Source organism: Diceros bicornis, chromosome 16, assembly GCF_020826845.1.
Source record: "Diceros bicornis minor isolate mBicDic1 chromosome 16, mDicBic1.mat.cur, whole genome shotgun sequence".
Classification (NCBI taxonomy): domain Eukaryota; kingdom Metazoa; phylum Chordata; class Mammalia; order Perissodactyla; family Rhinocerotidae; genus Diceros; species Diceros bicornis.
In genome coordinates, this window is record NC_080755.1 from 21,654,958 (window position 1) to 21,682,637 (window position 27,680).

At 43.3% G+C, this 27,680-nt stretch overlaps 1 protein-coding gene across 4 annotated transcripts in view; it reads right to left on the reverse strand.

Moving 5' to 3' along the window:
- The window catches only part of KCTD1 (potassium channel tetramerization domain containing 1), a 188,174-nt gene that overhangs the window by 26,535 nt on the left and 133,959 nt on the right, over positions 1 to 27,680 (reverse strand). For all 4 annotated transcript variants that reach the window (XM_058556922.1, XM_058556923.1, XM_058556924.1 and 1 more), the window contains exon 2: positions 22,274 to 22,452. In XM_058556922.1, the coding sequence (XP_058412905.1) occupies positions 22,274 to 22,452 (179 nt within the window). The remainder of the gene's footprint in view (positions 1 to 22,273; positions 22,453 to 27,680) is intronic.

The following is a 27,680-nucleotide window of genomic DNA, read 5'->3' on the forward strand; positions in this document are numbered from 1 at the left end:
CGCGTGCACCGAGGCACCCCTTGTCAGGCCATGCTGTGGTGGTGTCCCATATAAAGTGGAGGAACATGGGCACAGATGTTAGCCCAGGGCCAGTCTTCCTCAGCAAAAAGAGGAGGATTGGCATGGATGTTAGCTCAGGGCTGATCTTCCTCACCAAAAAAAAAAAATGTCTATGAAAGCAGCTGGTAGAAGACTGCAAGCACTGAGAAACAGGATTAAAGGAGAAAACGGAACAATCTTGGCAGAAGTGTATCGTTATAGATCTTTCCAAGGTAGGAGAGACGTGTCACTTAAATGGTTTTTAGGAAGGAAAAAAAAAAAAATCCACCTTTGGCAGCTGCAGGAAATTGGGCACACTTGCAATCAGAAGCACATTCACATCCGACTTATGCAGAATAGGAAAAGTTGGGAAGGAAGGAGCAGGAGGGAAATCTGAAAGGAGGCCCAGCGCGGGATGGAGAAGCGGCAGCGGCCTCTGGGCCAGGAGCGGGAGAAGTGGGGTCTCCAGGCGGACTCATTCAAGACGGAAGGCCACGAGAAGCTGAGGAGGAAGGATTGGACTCCAGCGGGCAGATGAGACACCCCAGCCGGGCCGCGGCCCCATGTGCAGAGCAGCGAGGCCCGGAACCCGTGGCGGCCGCAGCCTAGGCCGCGAGCTTGCGCTTGGTGGCCCAGGAGGACGGGGCGAGGGCCTGAAGGTGGTGGGAGAACCTTCCCGGCCTCCTGCTCCGGAAAGGTGGTGGGAGAACCTTCCCGGCCTCTTGCTCCGGGCGGAGGAAGCTGTGTGGTCCCCAGGGGCTGGGAGGGAAAGGACGGTGAAGAGAAGAGGGAAAGCCTTGGAAAGGAAGACCCGTGGGCCAGGCCCATGCACATTCCTGAGGCGAAAGGCCTCTCGGTGAAGAAAGAATCCCCGTGTTTGAGGCAACAAATGTTAGGAGTAATAAAAGGAAGCACAGTGCTGCTGATTTTCTTCTAGGTTTAAAAGGAGGAAGGTTTTGTATTGTGAAAACAATGCAGCAGGACAGGGTGGTGCCAGTGATCATAAAATGGCGTCCTTGGGTGGGTTTTGAGATCAGCCTGAATGGGGTGTGGAAAAGCATTGTTTGGCTGCACAAGTAGAGGGGACATCAGCACGGGCTGTATTTCTTGTGGACATATGAATGGAGTTACAAATCAAACTGCAGTGATTTGTAAACTCTGGGGTCTGAAAACTACGTGGAACTGATTACAGTTTACTAACCTTGGAGAACATTCCTGTTTTCCAACTGACCAAGACCAAGCTGGTCCAGATGATGTATGGCTGCCTTTCATTTTTTTTTTAAACATTCATTGAACCAAGTGGCAATGCTGAGAAAAACTTCCTTCCACAATTTTATTTTTTTTTTAACATTTGTTTTTTAACATTTTATTTTGGACAATTTAAAACTTATGTGAAAGCAGAGAAAATATAATGAACCCCTCTGTGTCCATCCAGCCTCAAAAGCTATCAACTCTTGTCTGATTTGTTTCACCTATATCTCTATGCCTCCCTCTCCCCCACTAGGATTTTTAAAGTAAATCCCAAACATCCTATCATTTTATCTGTAAATATTTCATTAGCTAATAGGATTATAAAGGTTCACTGAAAATATGCATGAACAGATACTGAAATATATTCATGTTTCTTGCTTTTTAATGTTAGCACTCTGTTGACTACACTTGTTTATCGAGCAAATAATGCAGGACCAAATCTCCGAGGAAATTAAGCTCCTTTTGGTGGAAAGTAAGTCTGGTTTCCCACTATGGCTCCCCCCTCCCTGGCATTAAAGAATGAAAGAGTATAGGGATAGGATCTGACTTACCTGGCTGAGTGGGAATCAGTCATTAAGAATTTATTTTTTCTTATGTATTCATTCATTTATAGGACCTGGTTTCTCTAATTTACTGTGACTTAGTTCCTGAAGAATTTCTCTTTCCTTCTTTATTGTGTAGTCACTCAGTTATTCATTCATTCTTTCCACCAGTATTCACTGAGTCTGACCATGCGAAATACAGGGGATGCAGTGGTGAACAAGCCACACTCCTTGCTTTCGTGGAATTTAAGAGTCTGTGGGGCTGGGAATGCAGATCAAGTGCGGTGTGATGGAGCGTGTCACTGGGTGTGTAGAGCGGGCTAGGGAGTACACAGGAGGCGCACCCAACTCACTTTGAGGAGGCAGGGAAGAAAGAGAAAGTTCACTCGAGACCTGAAGGACAAGCAGAAGTTGGCCAAGTACAGGGGCAGGGGGTAAGGTTAGGTAAGAAAGGAGATGGGGAGGGAAGATACGGAGGCTTGAAGCTGGAAAAAACCTGACGTGATTACTCTCCACTGGGGCGTAGAGTCAGGCTGACTGAAAATTGAGGCTGGAGGAGCAGTACTCAGATCCCGCAGAGCTGTACAAGCCAGGTCAAGGAGTTTGGATTTGGTTTCAAGGGCGATGGGGACTGATGTAAGGCTATGCTCTCAGCAATGTTAAGGAAAAGAGCAAATTTAAAAGTGAGAATTGAAATATCATATCTGACATCACGTCTCACAGATCCAGCTTGTGGCTTATCCAATCCTGTCTCCTCTGCCTTGCTTTTCACTGGGTCATTTGCATACAGCCGTGGTTCTTAACCCTGGCTCCACAATGGAATCCCCTGGGGGGGAGCTTTTAAAAAATACTGATGCCCAGCACCACACATGCTGATGTAACTATTGGCCAGGCATCTGCGTTTCTTAAAAAGCTCCCCAAGCAAGTCTAATGAACAGTGGAGTTGAGAACCAGAGCCCAGGAGGATGAGCAGAGAGACTAGAGAGGACCAAGTCAATGTCATCGACTTGAGATGCTTTCAGTTAGTCATTCTGTCACTCTGAACTGTCACAGCACTTTTTCTTAAATAGCCAAACACAGTTTTAGAAGTGAAGGATCTCCAGGGTGACCTAATTCAACCTCCCACTTTACAAATGGAGAGAGTTCCAAATATGTAATGCTCAAGGAGGCACAGCTGGCTAGACACAGAGCTGGCTCTAAACCCGCCATGCTGCCCCTGGGGTGATGGGCAGAGGACGGTCACATTCAAGCCCATGCAGGACAACTGATCTAATGCTAGTTACTATTTATTGAATAGCATTATGTGCCAAAGAGTGAGCTGGCTGTCTTACGGACTTTATCTCATTTCATTCTTAAGAGTGATCCTAGAGGTGGCCATATCATTCCCATTTCACAGATGAGTAAACTGAAGCCCAGAATGGCTGTCACATGGCTTAGGTTCCAACCTAGGTCTGATTCTAAAGCCTGTGTTCTTGACCGCTACATATAATGCCTTTTCATTTATAATTTCAAAACAACAACGACAACAAAGAAGAAGAAGAAGACAACTGAACAACTTCCCTTGAGAAATGCACAATTTTTATAGTTCAAGAGAGTTTGCTAATGTTGCATGTTATCCCAAGCAAGTTTGGTTATTATCAACTTTGTGGGAAATGAATTTACTTAATAGCTGGGATACAAAAAGTTGAGGCTCAGGGCCTTGGTGTAGTTGAGGGCTCCTATACTGAGAAGAGACCCTACACTGAAGGGAACTTAATGGGACCAAAGCACCCCAAGCCTCAAGCTGTTGGTACCCCCATGAAGGGGCATAATAGGGGCTGGGAAAGTGAGGATTCTTAGGACAATGAAAACTTCTGGAGAGAGGGATACACATGAGGTTCTAGCTCCATATACCTTGCAGCTGTGGTGTCCCATATTAGCTGTGTCCCTACACTGAGTCCTGACAAACGCCTGTGAGGTTTCCCTATAGCTAAGGAAATTTAGCTTGGAGTGGTTTCCCACACCCAATTCACCTTCCGCTGCCTGGTGAACACCCCGGCACGTCAAGTACCATGGCCTGTAACACGACACCAGACCCTGCTTGACCAGAGGCAAGCGGTTTAATCCTTTCAACTCTCCAGAGCCAGTCCACACAGGGTAATTACACTGGGAGGCAGGTGGTAAGAGAAGGGATCCTCTGCAGAGCAGCAGGATCGACTTGCCCAGGGAGGGTGGAGGAGACCCTGCCCAAGGGTGGGGTTGAGAATGAACTGCCAAAGACAGAGCAAGGGATAAAGATGATGAGAAAAGGGCAGGACACAGGTTGTTGTGCCTTTTCACCCACTTAGCTCTCTTGTGCCAAGAAATGCCCTTTTTTTTTCCACCTCTGGGCTTCTGAGCCATAGAAAATATGTTTTGGACATGAGGAAAAGATTGAATTTAATTTCTGGTCCAGATGTAGTTTGCTGGCTAAGAGATTCAGAAGCAACTTCCAAATTACCACTTTAGCATTACTTTTTGGGGATATTTTAATTTTTTTCATCTTTTAATTTTTTGGTGAGGAAGAGTAGCCCTGAGCTAACATCTGTGGCCAATCCTCCTCTTTTTGCTGAGGAAGATCGGCCCTGAGCTAACATCTGTGCCCATCTTCCTCAATTTTATATGTGGGACACTTGCTACAGCATGGCTTGATAAGAAGTGCGCAGGTCCATGCCTGGGATCTAAACCTGCGAACCCTGCGCCGAGGAAACAGAGCACTGGAACTTAACCACTATGCCACTGGGCCAGCCCCTGGGGATATTTTTAAATTACAAAAGTGATACCTACTCATTGTTAAAAATTGGAGAAGTATAGAGGACGAAGAAGCAGCAAAACAGAAAAACAATCTGCCGTGAGTCCACCAATCAGTAGGATATTACTTAAAAAAAAATCAGATTTGGGCCGGCCCCATGGCTTAGTGGTTAAGTGCACGCGCTCCGCTGCTGGCGGCCCGGGTTCGGATCCCGGGTTTGCACCGACGCACCGCTTCTCCGGCCGTGCTGAGACCGAGTCCCACATACAGCAACTAGAAGAATGTGCAACTATGACATACAACTATCTACTGGGGCTTTGGGGGAAAAAATAAATAAATTAAAAAAAATCAGATTTAAAGAGTATTTTTCTATTAAATAATTTTATTTTCAGAAGCACTTGCTGCTTCATACTTTTTTATGTCTACTAATCCAAGTTAGTAGATTCTGGTGACCAAGTTTCTGTTCTAATATCTGAAACCTAAGAAAGATGGCAAATGGGGTAGAGGGGTGGGTGAAGGTGCACATGTTTGTGCATGTGCAATCCTGAGTGTGTGTGTGTTTGTGGGTGTGAGTGTGTGTGCATGCACGAGACGTGTGTGGAGATCTGTCACTGCAGGGGGAAACTGGACTCAGAACAGCGGGGAGGGAAGGAGCATTGCAACCAGTGGGGACTTTTTCCTCTTTTCTGCTGAGATGGGAGAGGAAGGAAACGAAGTGGGTGGAAGGGGAGAAACGCTAGGTTGATATCTGAAACTTTCTGAAATGTGGGCATTCAATATTGTATTCTCTCTATTTTTGCACATATTTTAAATGTCCATGGTAAAAAGTTTTTCTTTTTTAAAAAGGGAATGTTATACTGGACACTATTATAATGTAAAAAAAAAAAATTACTAGTCAACTTATTGTTTCAGAAGTCTAAATGATCATAAACAACATTTAATTTGCTTACTTAAAGTGTTATAACTGTTAAAAAATTCTAGGAATAGTTATGTTTCCACAGTTGTGAAATTTTGCCTGTATTTCATGAATGCCAATAAAAATTAATTCAGAGCTTGTTATAGAAATGGACAGAAGTAATTTAAGAGAGAAAATACCTTCTTAGTACAAAACAAACAAAACAAATTATGTCTACTTATGGGGAAGTAATGTTTCCAGTACCTGTTCCCTGAGGCAGCATCATTTTCTGAAACGATGCACAGAACTGAAGAAACTAGGGGAGAAGTAAAAGATAAGTTTAAGATATAAGAAAAAGTATGAGAGCACCAACAACTCCAGGACTCAGCATTTCAGAGCATCGATCACTGATCGTTGCAATCCTGATGGCTCAGGGGGAGCTCGAGGCCACTCGGGGCTGCTAATCCTCCAGGAACCTCATGAGTCCTCTCCATGACTCTGGCTAGAAAAATTTCTTCAATTAGGAGTGTGACATTCACTGTTTACTATGAAAAATGTATTATTACAATAAACCTGATTAAAAAAACCTAGAATTTACATAAGTAGGCTTTTTATTTCTACATTTATTGAATGCCTACCACGTTCCTGGTGCTCTGCCAGGTGTCTTAAAACGAGCATGATACAGTCCCACTGGGAGCCATGAAAGGAGAGAGGGACCTAGGCAGCCTGAGGCAGGCAGGGAAGGCTTCCTGCAGGAGGCAATGCCTGTGCAGGGTTTTAAGGATCACTAGGCATAAGGAGAAGGGCACAGGGGCTTGGAGAAGAGATTTCAGGCAAGAAAGAACATGGTGGGTGAGCTGGGGACACAGCAAATGAAGAGCATCTTGCAAAGCGTCGACCTGAGCAGGGCACATATGGCACCATTATTCACAAGATCCTGGGTATGGTGCGTTCAGTAATGTCCTAGGAGCCTCCGGCACAGTCAGCTCTAAAACTCATAGACCTGGGTTTGAATCCTGGCTTTACCATCTTTAGGAGTAGTTCAGTCAGAGTTTTGATTTCTTCACCTGAGAAAGAGGATTATACCTAGCCTAAAGAATTCCTATAAGGAGTAAACGGAATTCTGATAGAAGCTACATTAATTGAGTGTTCACTGCGTGCAGGGCACTGTACTGAGTCTTCACAACTCAACTAGGTAAATACTATCATCCCCATCTTACAGGGAGGCCACTGCAGCCAGCTAACCAATGCTGAGGCCAGAAGGCACAGTCTGGCGGTTGGACTGAGGGCTCGGCTCGGGGCCACTCCCTCACAGCCCAGTGGTCCCCCTGCTCCTCGGTTAGCACTGTGCCCGCCTGGCATGGGCTCAGTAAATGCTGAGAGATTTTCATCCTTCGGTGATTTTATGCCAAAACAGAATTCTGACTATCTATAAAATCCTTTTGGGAATCCGGAATTGGAAGAAAACTTTTAAGATCACCTGGTCCTGTTCTTTGGTTTGAGCAAGTGTCTGCTTAAAAATGATTTCTAGGGCAAACAGCTATTTTTTTAAGATCAGCCCCGGATCAGATCACCATAACCTCCCTTGGGAGCCTGCTCTGGTATTTTCGGCTCAAACGGTTTCTGTTTAGGTTTTTTCTTGCTTTCTTTTTGGGCAGGCAAGCCTGCACACGTGCACATGGGCCTGCCCCCACAGCCCGCCCCCAGCCTCCTCCCAACAGTCTGTTCTATATTTGGAGGTATTTTTGATACTCCTTTTTTCTCTCGATTTAAAACTCTAGAATATGTTTTCCATTTTACAATAATAATTACTATTCAGAGAAAAAAATGTTATAATAGCTAACATTTTTTTGAGAGTTAGGCACTCTGCTAAAAAAACTTTATGGATTATCTGATTTAATCCTCAGAACAACTCTATATAGTACTTACAAGAAATATTTGGATTTTACTGATGGAGACACTGAGGCACAGAGCCATAGGTGACTTGCCGAGGGTTGCTGAGCTATGCAGCCTCTTTTCCCTGAAGAGCGAGGGCCAGCCCGTCCTCGACGCTGTCCCCGCCTCTCAGGGTCCGTCTGTCCCGAGCTCCCGGCTCCTCTCCCGCTCCGGCAGCTCCTGCCGTCCTTTCTTCATGTTGGAGTTCCACTCCAGTTTTGTTTCTAGTTTTCTTATTACACAAGCAAACTCTTTTACATGTGTTCCCACTGCATTTCATCTCTTTTTCAGTGACTGTTATTATTCCGGGGCACTAGCAGCCCTAACTATTGAACTAGTGCCTTCCTATATGACGACACACTCCTGATTCTTCCATCTATGCCATCAATCTCTCTAATAAATGGAGTGGACTCTCAGCCCGTCCCCCGGAGATTGCTGCTCTCCCAGTGGCTCCACTCTCTCGGCCCTACTTTGAGAAGATAATGAGAACAGGACATGAAATGGAACTTGTCCCCACTTCCTTCAGTGTTTTACTATTCCAGACTGTAAGAATTCACTTACAATTACGCCATAGTAGTCACTTCGAATAAAAGCATTGTCTTAATTATAGGACACCATGAGAGGATTACGGCGAAGCCAGCTGTTTCTATTTTCAAGTAACAATTTTTTTCCTACTCGTAATGGAGCCAGCAAAACAGCAGCTTACAACGAAGTACTTAAATCTTTTGCTTAGTACCTATAAGTGAAAACCCAGAAGCTTAACACAGCACTTAATAAAAAAGAAACAACAGCAAAGATATAATTTATGTAAAGACTAGGTAAATGCTTTTCAAGCACCTAACAGAAGATGTATGGAAAAAAATAAGTGAATCTACCCTGATTCCTTTGTACCCCTTTCCCACTGCTTCATACACACACACCCCCACCCCCACACTCCTTCATTCCTGACATCATTCAAGGGTCTCATAACAGCAGCAGAGTATCATTCAATTACTCAAGAGTATCGAGAGGCGGTTGGATGAATGGAAATGAATGAATTATTTGGTTGCTGTCTGACTTCAGAGTGACTAGGAAGCTTAAAAACACTTTCAGAAACCAGGCTTTAAGATGACAAAACCAAAGGGAGGAGATTTAGCCTCAGGACTGTGAGTTATACCTCCTTAGAAGAAGGAAAGGAGGCTGCACATTGGACAAGAGTCATTTTTATCCAGCTTCAAAAGTATAGAAGCATTTTAAAGAACACAGAAAATGTCCATACCACTCCTTTCTTTTAAAAAAGTGTCTAATTGTTTCTTCAGATCATGAAGGACGACAATGTGCCTGGTTGGCTTTATACTCTGAGAAGCTCAAGATTTCAAATTTATGTCGCAAGATTTTTTAAATGGTCACCAAATCAAAATGACATGTGAAAAATAGTAAATTTATATCAGCTCATGATTCAAAGACAACATCCTCAGGTGTGTGGGGTTGGGAAATCATGAGCGAGGCCGCTCACAGCATTCTGCCTTTGGCTGCACCAAGGCCAACAATGCGCTGTTGTAGGTGTGTGTCTTGTGCAACCGTCAACGCCCTCCTGGGGCTCAGGCCCAGTTTGTCATAGTTCAGGAATTTACCCAGAGGCACCAAGCCGGTCCATAGACTCACTAGGCGGTAGGTGTATCTACTGATATTTCTCCCCATCCCTTCTGACAAAAAAAACAGAACCAAGCACTAACCTGCAAAACAGTTAAAGAAATAAAAGCTTCCCAGCTAATAACAAGCACTTCTCATTTTTTCTCTTCCTTTTCAGATGATCATATACAAAAGAGGACAAGTTTTAGTCATCAATTGATACCACTGCGTCCCACACTTGCCGTCCCTGTGGCTTGTCATTTGGGAGTCCTGCTGAGATGTGCACTAAAGCCAAAGCTCATTTTTCTAATGAAAACTTTCGCTAAGTTTTAAAATCTCCATAAAGGGTTACAAATGGGTTCTTCAAGAGCCTGACAGGCCGTGTACTTGGAAATACAAACCGTCTCGTCCCTGTTCCATTTCTGCTCGTCACAGACATCTAGCCAGGGCAAAAAGAGCTCTATTCAGAGTAACATGCTTCCCTGGGTTTGCTTGGTTGTTACAACCAAGTCCATTTTAATGTGTCCAACAATTTTCTCTGAACTCCACCCTTCATGCATCTTGTTCCTTCTGCAATGTATCATCAAAATGGTGATGTTTTGATGAAGTACCTTCTTTAGGGCTCCTAAGATTATGGATCAGTGGGATACAATTAAAAGATCCCTCTTTTTTTCTTTTATATTGACTGTTTGCACTGCTTTGAGACTAGAAGAGTTTTCATTGTTTATGTAAGCTCTAAAGCCCGCAGGGCCTTCTAAACCATTTTTTAAAAAATCAATTTTCGGAGGAGTGGCAGGGGCCCAGCCAAGCCTAATTAGGCTGGGTGGGAGTTCTGGAACACATTCAGCTCAGATCATGGAACAGGTTTGGGCGAGCTCAAATTCACCTTTCAGTTACGAAGCACTCTTGGCCTGGCAAGGTCTGTCATTGTTTGAAAGTGGTGGTTAGTTGTTATGCACAGTTGTAATTTATCTTCTGAATATGGGGAATATGATAAGAAAAGTTGCACAAGAGTAAAAATAATCATTACCACCAGAAAAGATAAACAGCAATGTCATTACGAAGCAAACCGACACATGGCATTTCTGTAGCAGCGGGAAGCCATTATCCAGTGACAGTGTCATTTCCACTGACACTGCATCTTGATTAGATGCAGACAGTCCAGCAAATAGCCGATATAACTGTGGGACTGAGACATGGATTTTTTTTTTAACATTTTCTTTTGCCAATGGGATTGCCACCAGATTGGAGCTTCTGGGCGTCTGCCTTTAGAATATGAATACCTGAAATGCACACACCTTGTAAGAGCACAGCCGACTTCTCACCCCTACCGGCTCGCACACGCCCTCATTCTCCCACACGACCATCCTGGGCACGGTCAGAGGCCCCGCATGTAAACATCAGGCACCCACTTCAGCTTGCTGCTTTGGGGATGAACTGTTGCTACTTTCTATCTCAAAACATCTTGAGAGTAATCTTTCAGAAGCAGAATATTGATAATTCATCTATTGAGGCTATAAATCCTGCATCTCTAGTGAGAAGAAATGGCATTTCAGTGGGTTATTTATAAAATGATAATAGACTGAACTGTCTGGCAGGCAGACGTAGTGAACCGGACTCTTCTATTAACACACCTCAGGTCTCAGCAGAGGGCATTTATATGCTCAGGGGACCCATAAGGTATCCTTCAGTGTGACTTTCTGAGGTTTATTATTTTTTTAAAGTCCTCAAAGTTTAAATGCAAATTATAACATCATGTGTTTGCCTATTTGGAACTTAAGGAGAAAATGTTTATTTTCTGCATTGGCTCAATAAAAAAGACCCCCCGCCCCAACTTGAGAATAACTTGCACATTGTTTTATTCCAGCAAGAATACATACAGCATGGACACCTCACTGTGTACTGACGTAGGGGCGCTTCCTTTCTGATACAAGGAGATTTCATATCTTAGGAAATGGATCACGGTGGCCTGGGAAGATGGTATCAGAGATATATGGTAGACACAAGAATAATGCTGTGGGATGTAATATTCCTGCCCACAAAGCACTCTACATGGCCAAAATGCACTTTGTCTTTTGGAAATTCACCTAAAATGTTTTATTTTATTTATTTTTTTGTGGAAGATTAGCCCTAAGCTAACACCTGTTGCCAATCCTCCTCTTTGTGCTGAGGAAGACCGGCCCTGGGCTAACATCCATGCCCATCTTCCTCTACTTTATATGGCATGCCGCCCCAGCATGGCTTTGATGAGCAATGCGTAGGTCTGCGCCTGGGACCTGAACCGGCGAATCCCGGATGGCTGAAGCAGAGCGCACGAACTTAACCAGGCTACACCACCCTACACCACTGGGCCAGCCCCTTCACCTGAGCTGTTTTAATGCTGGTCCTCATTTGCCATAAAGATGCTCTCAAAGTGCTCAACCAGAATCCGAGTTATGTGACTGACAGAGACTGCAGGGTTTGAGGAGCCAAAGTCATACGAGATTTGTGAGCTGGGCTGTATGAATAACAGTCAATTTTAAGCCCCTTTAATGTTATTGTTCTCAAGAACACAGTAAAGTGGAGCATATTTTTCACATATTAACTTTGTAAGAAGTTACCAGAATCTTCTCTGGAATACCTACTAATTAACTTTTCAAACAAGTAAATAGAACAGACAGTTTATTATTATAAAAGTACTTTCTTGTATGATGAGGGGAAACATGAAAATCCGATAAAAAACATAGAGCAAAAATGACCTTGGCATGGCCCAATGACACTATTCACCATGACAGATCAAAATGAGCACAGTCAGTATTATTGTCTGAGCGATGAGAATCAAGACAGAATCCATAAAAGCCTCACTTTAACAACTTGTCTCCTGCCACACCACCGCTGTCCCCATCGTGCTGCACGCTGATGCGTTTGTTCCACAACCCTTCTCTGCAGATCTGGTACCCAAACTCTGAGATGCAGGCGATCGCCTGGATGCTGAGGAAAACTGCAGATTTCCCTCGTATTCTCAGATGCAGATTACATACATGGCAGGTAGAGCCCGGGAATCTGCATTTTTTCAAGCATCTTGAGATGACCCTGATACGGGGGGTGGGGGAGTGTTAGGGAGGAGGCATCAGTTGTAGGAAAACATTCTGAAGGCAGGTGTCACCCTTCTGTTAATCTGGCTTCTCAGTGTCTGGGCTGTGACTGGGTTGATTTATTCCCTTATCCTTATTCTTTCCCTTCAAGGTAACCAGACTAGAAAATCCCTTTCTGGTCTGCCTTGAAGAAAAAAGGACGTAAATCTTTGCTGCCCAGATTGGACTCAGCCTGCCATTAAGTCTTCACGTCACCCTGGAACCTGATGATACAAAATGTTCGACCTTCACGCTGCAACAGCCCTGTGGTGGCTGAGTTGCTCCAGGTCATAGCAAAACTCATTCAACTAAACTAAGCAAAACTCATTCAACATTCAACAAATATTTATCAAGCATTTGCTAGGTGCCAGGCACAGCAGGCAAGGCACTGAAGACTACCAGTGGATCTATTATTTGCTTAAAAACCTAGGGCACAGATTTAGAAGGCATGTTTTAGAAATGAACTTTTAAAAATCTTAAAAAAATTTTCCTGATTGCTGCATGCATGCGTGTTTTGTGCACGTGTGTATTTGTGCACAGGTGTGAACCCTGAGATAGCTTGCTGCATTGTGGGGCACTCTTGGGTCTACTGTCCTACTAGCAATGGGAAGGGAGGAGCCCAGCAGGAAGGGGGTGACTAATGCATCCATGGGCCCAGACACCCCACCCCATGACGAGCAGCCTTGCATATCGCGGGGTTGTCCTGTGTACCATTCCTCCCGGGGGGGGGGGGAACACAGCGTGCTAGGGCCGAAGCTGGTCGCTGAATGCTTTGCTAATGATTTTCTCTTCACAGGTACAACCAAGCAGCCATCAGCAAGTGGCAAGGTCACTGGTCCAAGGCCAGCCTTGTCCCTTGCTATGGGCAGACTTTGTGCACTGGATATTGGGGCCTGAAAAACAGAATTTCCTGAAAACCACAGGCAAATAAGAACAAGACCCATTTCCCCATTGCTCAGTCTAAGGCGGTGCTTTTCAGACTTTTAAAGTCATGACACACATAGAAAACAATAGCACTGCATTTGTATGACACTGGGGCAACAAGGGAAGGCTGCTCGTGGCTGCAGGTGACCAGCCGCGAGCTCCGGCTACCTGAGGGGCTGAAGGGTCACGGTGTGTAACCCTCGCCCCAGCACTGGCTGAGAAGCTCTCGACTGGGGAATTAGGTGAAGGCCACCTTGAGAATAAAGCGGCTTGAGATATTGTAGATGATCTGCTCTCTTGGCTAAGGACCGCCTTTAGAGAACGTAGTTCCGGAAGGTGGGAAGATGGACCACATGGCTAGATATGGGAAGCATTAAAAAATCCCATGCCCAGGTCCTGCTCCAGACAAAGAAATCAGAGTCTTTGTGGGCAGGGCCAGGTTTTTTTTTTAAGAGCCCCAGTTGATTCTAACATGCCCCTAGGGTTGAGAAGTAAGGCTACAAAAGAGGGAAAGACAAAGGTCCAGGAGTCAGAGTGGGAGCTGGAATCCTGGCTCTTCCTCATTTGCCGAATAAGACTGAACATGTCACTTAACCTCTCAGAGTTTCAGGGCTCTTAGCCGTTAACTGGGGTAAACAGCCCCTTCCTATCAGGTTACAGCGACACATTAACTGAGATAATACAGGTAATGAACTCAGCCTAGCCTTTAAATTTAACTTTCTATTCTGAATAGCTTTACTCATTTATTTGCCCTTTATTGTTTGAGGGTCTGGCCTCTATATACAATATTTTACCCAATAATTAATTCATATATTTTGCAAACTTTTGAATGTCCACTCTGTAGCAGGCCCAATACGAGGCTCCAAGAATATAAGGATGAAAACTGAGTGAGAAAGCTTTCCAGGGAACGGGTTTCTACCTAAGCTGAGGTTGAGTTCTTGGCAAGTGAGAAGTTAGTAAAAATCGAGAACAGGACCCACAGTCCTGCCCTGAGCTGTTTCACACAGACACCCAGTGTTACTCCCACTGTCACTGCTCTGCCATCAAAGGCCGAGTACGGGGCTATGGATGCGAGAGCTCTGTGGTGACAGGGTGGCATTCGTCTTCTTCCTGGTCTAAGCTAGGCAGGGGCTGAAGGATAAGCCAGCCTTGTTATTATCCGCCTCCAAGGGGTTTCTGCACACATTTATTTTAACATCTTATAACGTTCTACTTCGGTCAAAACTAAATATAACTTCAGTGACCAACAAATGCAAAATTAAAGAAAATGTATCAGAAACAGTATTACGGTTAATAGAACTAGTGAGGTGATGGGCAGTGTTACGGTTATACTAGCGAGGGGATCTGAAGGTGATCTGGCCTTGAGCTGGTCCGCATCCAGGACCCAGGGCGTAGACTGCACCATGTATTCCCTCCCACTGAGATGAAGGGTAAGCGTATGTATTTGCCACACGTCAGATAACAGGAGGTGAATAACAGAACCCAGAATGGGCAACTGATCCTAGAACAGGGGTGATGTGTGACGGAAAGGACAAAAATCTGCTTCTAAATCGACACTAAATTGTTAACTAGATTTTGTCTTGAAAATGTAGATGAACAAATAAAGATGTTTCTTGAGAAAACAAAACGAAACATAGGAATAAAATTATCTTTAGACTTAATATAGGGGGCAAAGTACATCCCAAAGTGGGCCTGTTTATCCCGTGTTATTTTCCTTACTTCCTACTTCACTTACTACTAACTCAAATATTGTTTATTGTTTACTTGTTTATTGTCTGTCCTCCCCCTCCCCTATGTAAACTACAAGAGAGCAAGGGCTTTTGCTGGCCAGTATATGCCCCAGCTGTGGGGGAGCACGGAATAAATCTGTTAAACGAAGGAAAGAACGTGACAGGGAAAGCCACAGGCACTGCAGTGTGGCTGCTTTTTCTTTGAATTATGCTCTAAGACAAGACTTTATGAGTTAGATGACTTTAAAGGCTAGGCATATTTTGTTCCTAAGTGGCAAAGGAAGTTTGCTGAACCCAGTGGTGGTGCAGCGTATGTTACTGAAGGACCGGCTTTTCCGCACTCCACAGAAAATCCAGTCTCATCGTTAAAAAAAAAAAGTCTTTTGAAGTTAGTTTCATTTACTCTTTGCCTATATAACTAAGGGGGCAATTTTGGAAAAGCAATATTGAAAGATGAAAAGAAGAGACAGAGAGGAGGAAAATTTCCCCTGTTATCCTGGAGAAACTCTCCATTTTTCATTTGCCAGCTGCTTTTCCTCTTTTTAAATCCTTCTGTAAACTAATCTTTTTTTTTAAGATTAACCAATCTTACCAATCAAAGCTGCTCACCATTGGGTGGACTGTCCTTATGTTATGCGTTTCCCTGGGCATTTTCACAGCAGCAGGGACGCGTGCTCTCTCTCCATTCATGCTGAAACTATACATCCCAGGTCGACTTCCACTCCTCTAAAACCCCCCAATAACCTATCCTGTGATTTTTTTTTTTTCGTGAGGAAGATCAGCCCTGTGCTAACATCTGCCAATCCTCCTCTTTTTTTTTTTTTTTTTTGCTGAAGAAGACTGGCCCTGGGCTAGTCCTCCACTTTATATGGGACGCTGCCACAGCACAGCTTGCCAAATGGTGGGTCGGTGTGCATCGGGGATCCGAACTGGCGAACCCTGGGCCGCCGCAGCAGAGCGCACTCAACCGCTTGTGCCACCGGGCCGGCCCCTGTGATTTTTTTAACTTAAGATAGACATTGAATTATAAATCACGCTGATCTAAAGAGCACGTTACAATAAAAAGCTTTCTGTGCAGTGCCATGCAAGAATTCTGAAAGAAAGCTCAGTGAATTGTTGGGCAAATAGGATGCATTTATGTTTTGGCATTTTTGTTGAGATGCTGAAACGTGCACCTGTGTGACAACATGGCTGGACACATGTCTAAGGACTGCAGTGTTAAACTGGAACTGTGAAGTCACGAAGTCATAGCACAGAATCCCCAGCCCTAACACAGGATTACAGAAAGCTCCCTCGGCTGGCACACAACAATTACATGAGAATCCAAACATTAGAATTCAATCATCCCGAGAGTGTGTGCACCCATCCCTTCATATTGCACCCATCCGACTTTCCTCTCAGTGCAGCTCCACATAAACCACCCTGTAATGGCTCACACATCCGAGAGCGAAGCACGCCAGAAGCTGGATCTCTGCTGGCGAGGCACACATGCTTGGCATCTCCGTCCTAACGCTCCAACTACACACACCCCTTGGGTGGCCGTGGGTGTCGACTGCAGAGCTGAAAGCAGAGTCTCTGGAGTTTTGCAATTATGTACATATGCCAGTGTGCTTAGTAACTCCGCTGCTATTTAGGAGAGACCAATTTAGCATAATCTACTTATGTAGGAGTTAACTCATGTACTGGGTTTAAAATATACAAAAGCTCTGTCAAGCAGTCAGATCAGATGGCTCAGGGGATTGTAACATGAGATCTTGTCTTTCACCTCTAGGTCACTGGCTAACAGCTCTGTTAGCTAAGACCCCTGCCTTATTACCATCCGATTGGTTTGCTTAATTAGCAGTATCAGCCCACTTCCGGGTTTTAACAAGTCCACATCTGAATAGCCATCAACATAGCTGCTATTAATATTGTTTTTGTTTGAGGTGATAGTAAAAGACGAAATAGATCTAACTTGGACCTCAGACTTGTGTCTTCTTTTAAAGAATAGAATGTTTCTTTAATATCACACACACATGTAGCTAAGAAGACATTTCAGAGTGTCAACAGTGGGAGATTTTAAAGAGGCCATGTAATTTGGTACCAATCTTTACTTATGACTAATTATTTAGATACCTAGATTTTTTGCTATCAATGATGCTAATAGTGGGTACCTTGTATTTTTGAATCAGATATCATCAGGTCTGTCCTTAAAACTTGCAGGGCCCAGGGCAGAGTACAAGTCAGGCCCACCTCCCACAGGTCTAGATATTTACAACTTATAAACCAAGCTAACACACTGTTAAGCATGTTCTAACTTCTTTGTATATCCATTTAAAGTTTTTCATGATGGTGATATATTTTTCTTGACTTTTTTTGTTTTACTTATTTGATGTGAAATTACTGCAGATCTGAACTGGGTGTTTTTCTTGGTGATTACAATTCAAAACAGCAACCAGAAATTGGAGACTTGCAGGCTCCTCTGAAAGGGAACCGTGTTTATCACTGAGGTGGCATGGATCAGCCTCTGTCTCATAAACACCTCCAAAGAGCTGTTTTGCATCTTACACAAAACACTGGTAAAGGCAGAGCACATCACTGACGTATGGTACTTCAGTTTATTTGAAACCTTCAGTCCTTTTAGCTAAAAACCACCTGACAATGGAAGGGAATAACAATGTGAGCGATTAACCTTGTTGTAAAATTCAAAAGTCAACTTGCTTGTTGAATCCAACTCAGGGTTTACAAGCCAAAAAAAAAAAAAAAAAGGACATGGATACACACACAGTGGAACCAGGTAATTAAAGAAATGAAGATCAAAAGGTATTTTCTTTTGGTGGAATGGCCATTATGATACAGCATGAAATATTCATTGAGGAAGAGGCAGAGGCCTAATATTCACTTGGAGCGACCATACATCTTGGTGTTGTTCAAAGCCAGATGGTGAAAATCAGGATCTCTTAGGAAAATCGCAGCGATTCCTATTTTTTTGGTCTGGGGCAGGGCCTCGCATGGCTTTTTAATGCTTCCCAGGTGCTTCTAAATCTTAGCCGTGTGGTCCACTGTACCACTTTCTGGGGACCATGTTCTAAAGGTGGTTTTTAGCCAAGAGGGCAGTAAATAGAGAATAAAAAATTACCTACAGTCTTTCAAAATGGAGTAAAGGCTCTTTGCAGGACCTTTGAAATTGTAGAAAGATGTTACATCTTTAAAGATCACTTGTTACAAACAAATTAGTACTTTTACACTACAAATCTCCTCTTGAAATCCTAGGAAACAAAACCGAGGAAAGAGCCCTCCTCCCCTCTGGGCTACACCCAAGAAAAGGCTGGTGAGAGGGAAACCAGGGTGCTCTAAGTGGGGAGAGGGGGAGGGAATTGGCCCATAGGGTGAGAAGGGTTCAAAGTACCCAGCATCTAGAGAGCTCGAGTTGAAGTTTTTTGTAATTCTATGGTCATGGACAACCTAATGTCCCAGGATTTATCCCCAAAGGGCTGATGATATGCAAGAGATTTTCTCAGAAGTTGGAAGGAACACCTGACATCTATGGGAAAAGCATGAAGAACCATTTCTTCCCTGTATATTTGACTACTAAAATTTGCGTATGGGTCTCCTTAAACTGATTGTTGCTTTAAAATGAACATTTAATTACTTACCAAAAAACAGAAAACCCACACAAAAACAAAAAACCCAAGAGGAAGCAAAGCAACACACAGTGGTCAATTCAACACCTAACCCAGCGTCATCTGCTTTACGTGTAAGCAACAGAAACAAAAGTTACTTTGTAAGGCTGGTTTCAAAGAGTCTTGACATATGCTTAAAAATATCTCCTAACGATAAAGATCATCTTGGAATGGCTCAGCAGTTCTGCGACAGGCGGGGGCATTTAAGATAAAGGATCAGAAGGTGCAGGCGAGGAGTCCCTTGAGCCTGTAGTAATCCAGGCAAGAATCCAGAAGTGAAGCTGTATCCACGGTCTAGGAAACGAAGGAATGGGATATATTTGGAATTTGGAAGGCAGTTTGAAAAGAAACAATTGCTGGGTTTGGCAGAAGATTAAGTATAAAGGCAATACTATGCGTTGGGCACAGGGCCATGGTGTGCTTTTCGTAATCACATTTAATCCTCCCAATAACCTTGCAAGAAGACATATTTGTGTCTATTTCACAAGAGAGAAGACAGGCGCTTGGAAATTGGACCTATCCATCGCCAAACAACTATTAGATGGCAGCCTCAGCATTCAGACCTGGGACTAATGCACCACAAATTATTTTTGATGTTGGTCCTGTGACAGTGTGGCCCAATGGTGACAAGGAAGCGTCGGGAAGATCGGGAAAGGAAGATGACAATTTTATCTTTTCTAATTAAGCTGGTGAAAGAGAAACTCAATGTATGATGCGTATAAGCATCAGGTTGGGGGAGGGATAGATTTAATTAGATGGTTTTAAAAATAATCTGTGTAGGGCCGGCCCGGTGGCTTAGTGGTTAAGTGCGTGTGCTCCGCTACTGGCGGCCCGGGTTCGGATCCCGGGAGTGCACCCACGCACCGCTTCTCCGGCCATGCTGAGGCCGTGTCCCACATACAGCAACTAGAAGGATGTGCACCTATGACATACAACTATCTACTGGGGCTTTGGGGAAGAAAAAAAGGAGGAGGATTGGCAATAGATGTTAGCTCAGAGCCAGTTTTCCTCAGGAAAAAGAGGAGGATTAGCACGGATGTTAGCTCAGGGCTGATCTCCCTCACAAAAATAAATAAATAAAAATAAAGAGAAGACAATTAAAAAAAAAATCTGTGTATATTTCAGTACTGTCTGACAGAAATAAAAAGTGAGACATACATAATTTTGTGCTTTCTAGTAGCCACATTAAAAAAGAAGAAACAGGTGAAATTAATTTTAATGATATATTTTATTTAACTCAATATATCATCATTCCAACATGAAATCAATATCAGAAATTATCGAGATATTTTCCTTTTTTTTTTGTGAGGAAGATCAGCCCTGAGCTAACGTCCATGCCAATCCTCCTCTTTTTGCCGAGGAAGCCTGGCCCTGGGCTAACATCCGTGCTTATCTTCCTCCACTTTATATGGGACGCGGCCACAGCATGGCCTGACAAGTGGTGTGTCCGTGCGCGTCCGGGATCCGAACCCGGGCCGCCAGCAGCGGAGCGCACGTACTCGACCGCTACGCCACGAGGCTGGCCCCCCGTTTTTTTTTTTTTTCTGTACTAAGTCTTTAAAATCCAGTGCATATTTCACACTTAAGGACATTTCAGTTCTGATGGGCCACACTTCAAGTGCTCAATAGCTGCACATGGCCAGTGGCTGCCATATGAGAGAGTGCAAACATTGAGGTACCAAGATCCGTGGAGGTGATGCACGGCTCAGGCTGTGGATAACGAGGGACAAAAGGAGACTCTCAGAAGGTGGCCAGAGGAAGACTCTCCAAACGAGACACTATTCGAGGTCTTTAATAACATGAAGCACCAAAATGATGAAATTGGCAAATTATTTGAGAGAGAGGAATTGCATCAATAGAGCCTCTCACCTTCTATTGTCTACCATTGCCAACAGGCCAAGTGACACCTGGGAATTTCACGAAGGCCAAAACCCCTATGGAGCCTTAGACAGTGGGCAGAGACCCATCCAGCTGCGATGAGCACTAGAAGTAAACCCACTGCTTACGTCATATGCAAATGGTGTAATTATGAACTTCCCTCTGTATCAGAGTTTAAAAATCAGACTGAAGCAAAATGTCATTAGACCAGACCAGTGAATTTTGCTACAGGTGAGGATTTGTTTTTTGACTCTTATGTATGTTTCGTGAATTGCCCCCTAGAATTAAGTGTTCATGTGACGAGGCACAGTGATTTTCTGCTGTTGATGTTGGTCTTAGCGGAAGGTTAGAAGGAATGGAAAGAAGTATTTTTTTAAAAGAACACTACTTATATAATGATATTCTTGAGAAATATACCCATCATGTAACATGATTTTGTAGCACCTACTACAATGTACTTAGGGAAGGTGGGGGCTCAATAATCCTCATAACTGATATGATCATTTCATTTAAAAATATAGTTTTTTTGGATAATTGAATTAATGGACATCTATTTTTTAAAAAATGATTTCGATTGTAGAAATTAAATCTGGAAATGGAGAGGGAAAATATTTCATCTGTCTTCTTCTCAACCTTCACATTCTTTCATAAAATATCAGGTAGTGGAGTGAGATAAAAAAACAAAACAAAAAACCAGTCTTCATGCAGTTATCAAGATGACAGTGATTTTTATGTCAGTGCTATCTACTTAGGCTATAAGCTACCTGAGAGCTGTCACTTTGTAAGGAGTTCTTAAAAATGCAGTTGGTGCCCTTCAGAAGCCCAAGTGTTGTGTTTCCATTTCATATGAGAAAAACATGCAGAAAAACATCCCTTTTCCTGATGTTAGCCCACAGGATCTCATGCCTCCTCCTCTATCCACCAGCAGAGCTGGTGAAGATAAATTCCTTTAGAGGATCTGGGCATAGGCCCCAGATCTAGGCAGAGCCAGCAGGGTTGTCCAAGAATGCAAAGTAAATTGTTTCCTTGGAACTCCTTTAGAAATAGGTGGGTGGCGGGCCGGCCCCATGGCTTGCCGGTTAAGTGCGTGCGCTCTGCTGCTGGCGGCCCGGGGTTCGGATCCCTGGCGTGCACCGACGCGCCGCTTCTCCGGCCATGCTGAGGCCGCGTCCCACATACAGCAACTGGAAGGATGTGCAACTATGACGTACAACTATCTACTGGGGCTTTGGGGGAAAAAATAAATAAATAAAATTATTAAAAAAAAAAAAGAAATAGGTGGGTGGGGGCCTGGGAGGGGTATCTCATAAGCATAAATGTATATTGCCTATTTGTAAACCACTCTCCCTCTTCATACACTTTCTATATTTACTTATCTGCATTGAGCTTTCATAAGTTCCAGCGCCCTTCATTTTTTTTTAAACAAGACTATCTTGGCTTCCTGGACTTTTGCATACTGTTCTAAATATACTGCCTCACTGATAACAGTCTCTCTCTCTTTTTTTTTTTTTCTCTCTAGTTCACAAGTTAGTGGGCCAAGTGATCTCCTGTAAAATTACAAGAACTAATAAGAAAGTGTGTTTTAGAAGAAGAGGACAGAAGAAAGGTCAGGCGGAGAAATCATGGTCCTGTTTGAACTACGTTGAAAACTGTGAAGATCTTTGTAGAATGAAACATCACAGAACTCCATTCTCACATGACATTTTTACATGTTCATACTTGACGAAGCTGTGGGTCCACCCTGACTCGTAGAAGATTTACAGCCACATCCAAGACAGCCTTGGTAGTGGGATGGCCTGCATGGCACCTTCATGTCCTAACCCCGGCCCTGGCAAGGCCATGCTGCTATGCTGGTCAGAGGAAAAACAGTTAGACCATCAAAGACATGCACTTCTGAGTTGACTTTTCCACTGTTCGGATTACCTTGATTCAGGGTATTTGGTGAGGGTGGCCAGGCTGCTGGTGTACATGTGGCCGCCCACGTCAATGTGGACGGGCGCATTGGATTTTGTGAGCTGGGCTGGAGTAGGAATGCCTTGGTTGTTCAGTGGAGATGCAGGAGATCTAGTGATCAGAGGTCTTGACATATTGGGCCGACTGTCCTACAGAGAGATAAGCAAGTTTAGACATGGAGAGAAAGGAAACACACATCATAAAGAATAAGTGAGTGACTAGTGCTGATATTCATCCGGCAATAAAATCTGGAAAATCAGGAAGCTCTTGCTTTTGTTATAAGGAATATTAGAAAAACAAATTCTATAACAGAGAAAAGGGAAACTTCCCATGCTCAGAATCAGGGAGCTGAACTAATGTTCATTTCAAATCATCCTGAGCACTATGACAGCTTATTTTACTAATGAATTCTCGGATTTTACAACTGGTAAATGGCATGTGAAGAAGTACTATTCGTTCCAAATGACGAGATAATCAACACTTAAAACAATACACATCTAAATAAAATACATATGTTTTATCCTTCTCTTTGAAAATTTCCTTATTGCTATGCACTTGGAATAATACAGACCTTTAGCACTTGTGTTCTGCAAAATGTTTTCTTCGATTTCTACTTTTCAAATCAGGAAAAAGAGGGCATGACTGGTCTAGCCATCAGCTCACATACTCAAAGCAACCTTGTAAATAGGCACAAGTTTATCAGTTAACAGATTAAAAAAAAAAATCTATCCATACTCTATCCATTTGGTTCTCTGTTTCTCTCCCTATAAGACTCTGGTCTGGGGACGCTTTGAAGAGAGTATACCCTCCAGGGATAAGTATGTGCTTGTGAGCCAGGAGCAAGCTGCTCTTGTGCATGCTGGACTTCTTGAAGAGATCGAGTACCCAAGGGGGCGCGGAGGCAGATGTCCATGGAGCAGTGGGCAGTCCCAAGGGCAAAGGTGCAATGGGAGCGAACAGAGCAGGAGGAGGAGATCACACGGCGGCAGCAAGATCACGTTGAAGAAACTGTCCTCTTGAGAAAATAAAATATTACATCCTTTCCATGGATACAATATAAATATTTCAAACGCTCTGCAAACATGGTTGATTGCTTCTAAATTAGAGCTCAAACGACGGACACGTAAAGTCAGGTCTCTGGCACTCAATGAAGGGGTCAAATATTTAGAGTCCACAATTGAGGAATAAGCGAAAACAGCATTTACGTGTGTCTGAATTCTGCAAGACAAACACCACTAGTATACTCTCAGATTTATAATTTAGCCAGAGATTGTTTTCAAACATGCAAACAATGTGTGGCAAAGCCAGTGATAAGGGATTTTGAAAAGTTCCTTTGAAGGAGATTAAAAAAGGGAAGTCATCTAGTTTTTGTGCATAAAACCCAGCATGATAAAATATAAATTTGCCAAACATCATAGATTTTATGATCTGAAACAGCTTTAGCAGTTACCTGGGGCACAATGTTAGACTACTTAGCATTAACCACATGTCCAGGCAAGACCGTGAACGCACACGCTTTCTGAAACTCCGCATCTACTGTGAATGGGCTGGTGATTGGGCCTTTACACAAAATGCTGACCATCTGTGTTTGTGCTTTTTTCCGTGCTAGATTAAACAGAGCCCAGAAACAGTCACAGAAAAAGAGTTAACGTTTTATTTCTTAAACTGGGTGGTGGGTTCATGGGTGTTCACTCTATTATTCTTTATATGTTTCTCTGTATTTTTAATAATGCAAAATAGATATTAAAAAAACACAAAAGGATGTTTGCAACACAACAGAGAAAAGAAAGTAAAGAGATATTGAATAGGGGAAAAAATTAAAAAACCAAGATACAATTGGTAGGAAATATAAAAAAAAAAACTTAAGATTTGGAAATAATAAAAGTAGCATTTTAAAATTCGGATGACCAAAGACACATTTTTCCTTTAAAAATGCAATCATATAATCTCTACTTTTAAGAGATACATACTACCTGACTTCCTTTTAGAAAATGACTTCCTTTTAGAAAATGATTTCCCGGCTAAAGGCACACAGCCCCTCCCCACATCCTCCTCCCTGTTACAATTCAGCCCATCACAGTACCGTGGTGTCTGTAATAGTTTTTCAATTGGACACGTTCTATATCTTGCCTGAGGGTGCTCAGGCGAAAATGAACAGATTTGCAGGGTTAATACTGTAGTTAGACTGTGACCTCGTTCAGCACAGCTCTAACAGCGTGAGGGCTATATAGAAGGAGAAAAAAATTAAAGCATAACTGATCGGTTGAAGGATTCCAGATTTCTCAGAATATATACCATTTACATTGTAAATCATAAATGTATGGATATTGCTAAATTTAAATTAAACCAGTGTTTCTTCAGCTGGGGTAGGAGTGGTGGAGATTAACGCTTAGGGGCAAGGAGGGAGTTTCCTGATGGCTGGGCTCAGTAGACTCGAGCAAGACTGGTAAGTATCAGAGCCGGTCTTTGGTGAGGCCTCCTAGCTCTTCTCCTAGGCTCTCTCTCTCCACCCCAGAAGCTTTCCCTGTTCTGTATGTGTCCCCGTAGTGATGATCATTTCTAAGGCATTAACTGATATTAGCTAACAGAGTAAAGGGTTTTCATTCAGTATTTTCTTTATTGGCACAGGCTGAAAGAACTTTTAAAATTCATAGCCTGGGGTTGGGAGGTGATCTTTGGGGCTGGGAGGTCTTGGCACTTGTAGTGGACACTTAATATCTAGATGTTTCATTAACACAATTCTGGCAACCTCTTTCCCTCACCAGTGGCTGGAGCTGGCGTTTCTCTTCTTTATCTGGACACTGAGGTCCCAGATGGGATGTCCATACCTGCAGCTGCCATTTCCCTACCAGCCTATGGATGAGGCCAACGTCCAGGAGGACTGAGCTGAGAGCTGGGTTCTCATAGACATTGTTTAGACACCAAATCGACAACTCTGAGCCTCCTATCTCTAAATATCCTGTTACTTGGGAAAACAAATCTCGTTATTTTTAAAGCTAGTTTGAGCTGGGATTTCTGTTACTTGTCCTGATAGAACACCTTCCTTTACAGCTGCCTCCCTGTGAGGTCACTTGGCTTGATGAGACTTGGCGTGTGACGCCAAGAACAGCTGCAGGCTGATAGATGCAGCAGAATTTTCTGTCATATTATCATCATTCTCCAACTCTGCTCTCCCTTCAATCACTCACCCATCAATGTCTCAGTTTGGATATGTCTTTTAGTACTACTTCCAGGGAAATGAAAACCATCAGCTTTAATCAGAAAGGGTGCAAATGTCTTGGATGTGGCATTATCACTACTGAAGAAACAGCTCAGAGCACTGATGTGGTTCTGAAAGGTGGCCGGGTAGAAAGCTGTCTCTGATAAACCCCCTTCTGGAACAGTCTCCTCACGCAGGGGAGAGGAACCCCACCCTCACATTAAGCTACTTGGTTATTGCCCCTTCCTTGTGCAGCCCACTGCTCCTTCCTTCCACGATATTTATTGACATTTCCTAAGTGCCAGGCACTGTACCAAGGGATGGATATACAACAGTGAACATGCAAGACTGGTCCCTGGCCTTACCGGGCTTGTTGTCCAGTGGGAGAGAGAAGCCAGGAGACAAGCAACTAGCGCCAGGCTGGGGAAAGCCAGGTTCCTGTGGTAGCTTAATCAAGGGGACACGTAAGCCAGGCTTGCGGGCTGGGAGGAGGGATGGGGAAGCTTCCCTGGAGACAATCTAGGTTGAGATCTGATGGATAAGAAGCCAACAAACAGTGGGAAGCTGGAAGGAGGGCTCCAAGCAGTATTGCCAAGGCCCCAAAGAGGGACAGCACATGGAACATTCTAGAAATTAAAAGTTCAGCATATTGTGAGAATTCTCCCACTTATTTTTTTCCCCAGGGTGGAGGGATAATGCAAGAAACAGAAGCTTGTAAGAAGATGATCGGAGAACCACAGAATTAAATGATAACTTACAATGAAAAATAGATAAAACCCACCACAACATCCTTATGTCTGGAAAAGGGGAAGAGGAAGAAAAAGAGAGCTAATAGGTGGCTTTCTAAACAGCGTTGTCCAATAGAACTTTCTGCAATAATGGCTACGTTATATCTGCACCATTCAGTAGGGTAGCCAGTAGCTCCATGTGGCTATTTGAGCATTTAAAGTGTGGCTAGTGCAACTGAGGAACTGAATTTTTAATTGTAATTTATTTTAATCATTTAAATTTTAATGTAGGTAGCCACATGTGGCTGGTAGCTATCGTAATGGACAGCATACTAAACCTTGTTTGAATTTTTCTTAATATATGGAAGCCCAAATCGTGACAACTTGAACTTATCACTTATGTTTAGACAGAGAAGCAGGCGTGTTTTAAAAGTGAATACGAACGGCTTCTGACTCTGCAACACATTCATTTCCCTCTCCCCTTCTAACAGTATTTCTCTCTTCTTTATGGATTTTATGAAAATAAATTAATAGCCACACAGTGAGGAAAAAGAATGATGCCCTGCCACATACGCAACATCTATGGATCTCACAGAGAGCTGAGCAAAGACACCAGGCAGAAGAGCACGTCCCATATGATTCCATTCACACGAAGTTACAGACAGCAAAATGAACCTGTGACGACAAAGCTCAGAACACTGGCCACGTCTAGGGGGTACTGACTGGGAGGGGGTAAGAATGAGCCTTCTAGAGAGCTAGAAAAGTTCTAAATCTTGATCCAAGTGGTTACACAGTTGTATACATATGTACACTTAAGATTTATTTACTTTAAGTTCTACTTAAAAAGAAAATAAACCAAAAATAATCTTGGAAAAAACTCCTCCAATCAAAACACTTTACTGTCCCAATACTCATTTAAATTTCTGTGAAATATTGCCTTTTTTAAAACCCAGAAAGATGTTTATTATTTCCTCTCATAGGATTCACCAAATCTGATGACAATACTCTGACATGGAACAACCGTGGGAAATTTTATTTCTAAATCTTCTTTCCCCCATTTCTATCTTATATGGTTTTCTAGGCATGCTGATCAGTTTATCTTTAAAATTTCCATTTCCCAGCTGCTTTCAGTCTGCGGCTTCCTTGTAGCTTAATCATCCATCTCACCTACCCAACAGAGCGGCAATGATTTTTTGGTAGGAGAGTCCTTCAAGGGATTTGACTTCAGGCATCTTTCAAAAGAAGCTAATGAAAAATTCGCCTCCTAAATCTAACCTCGCTGTGTGCTGTTCAAACAGGAGCCCCGGGGGCACTGCCTTGAACAAATGAGCTGAAGTTTAAACTGAAAGTTTTAATGACTTTATTTGTTAAGAATGTCTGCCCCGTCTCATGTCACGTTTCACTATCAAAATGCACTATATTACCTCTTTCACTGGGGAAAGAAATAGGT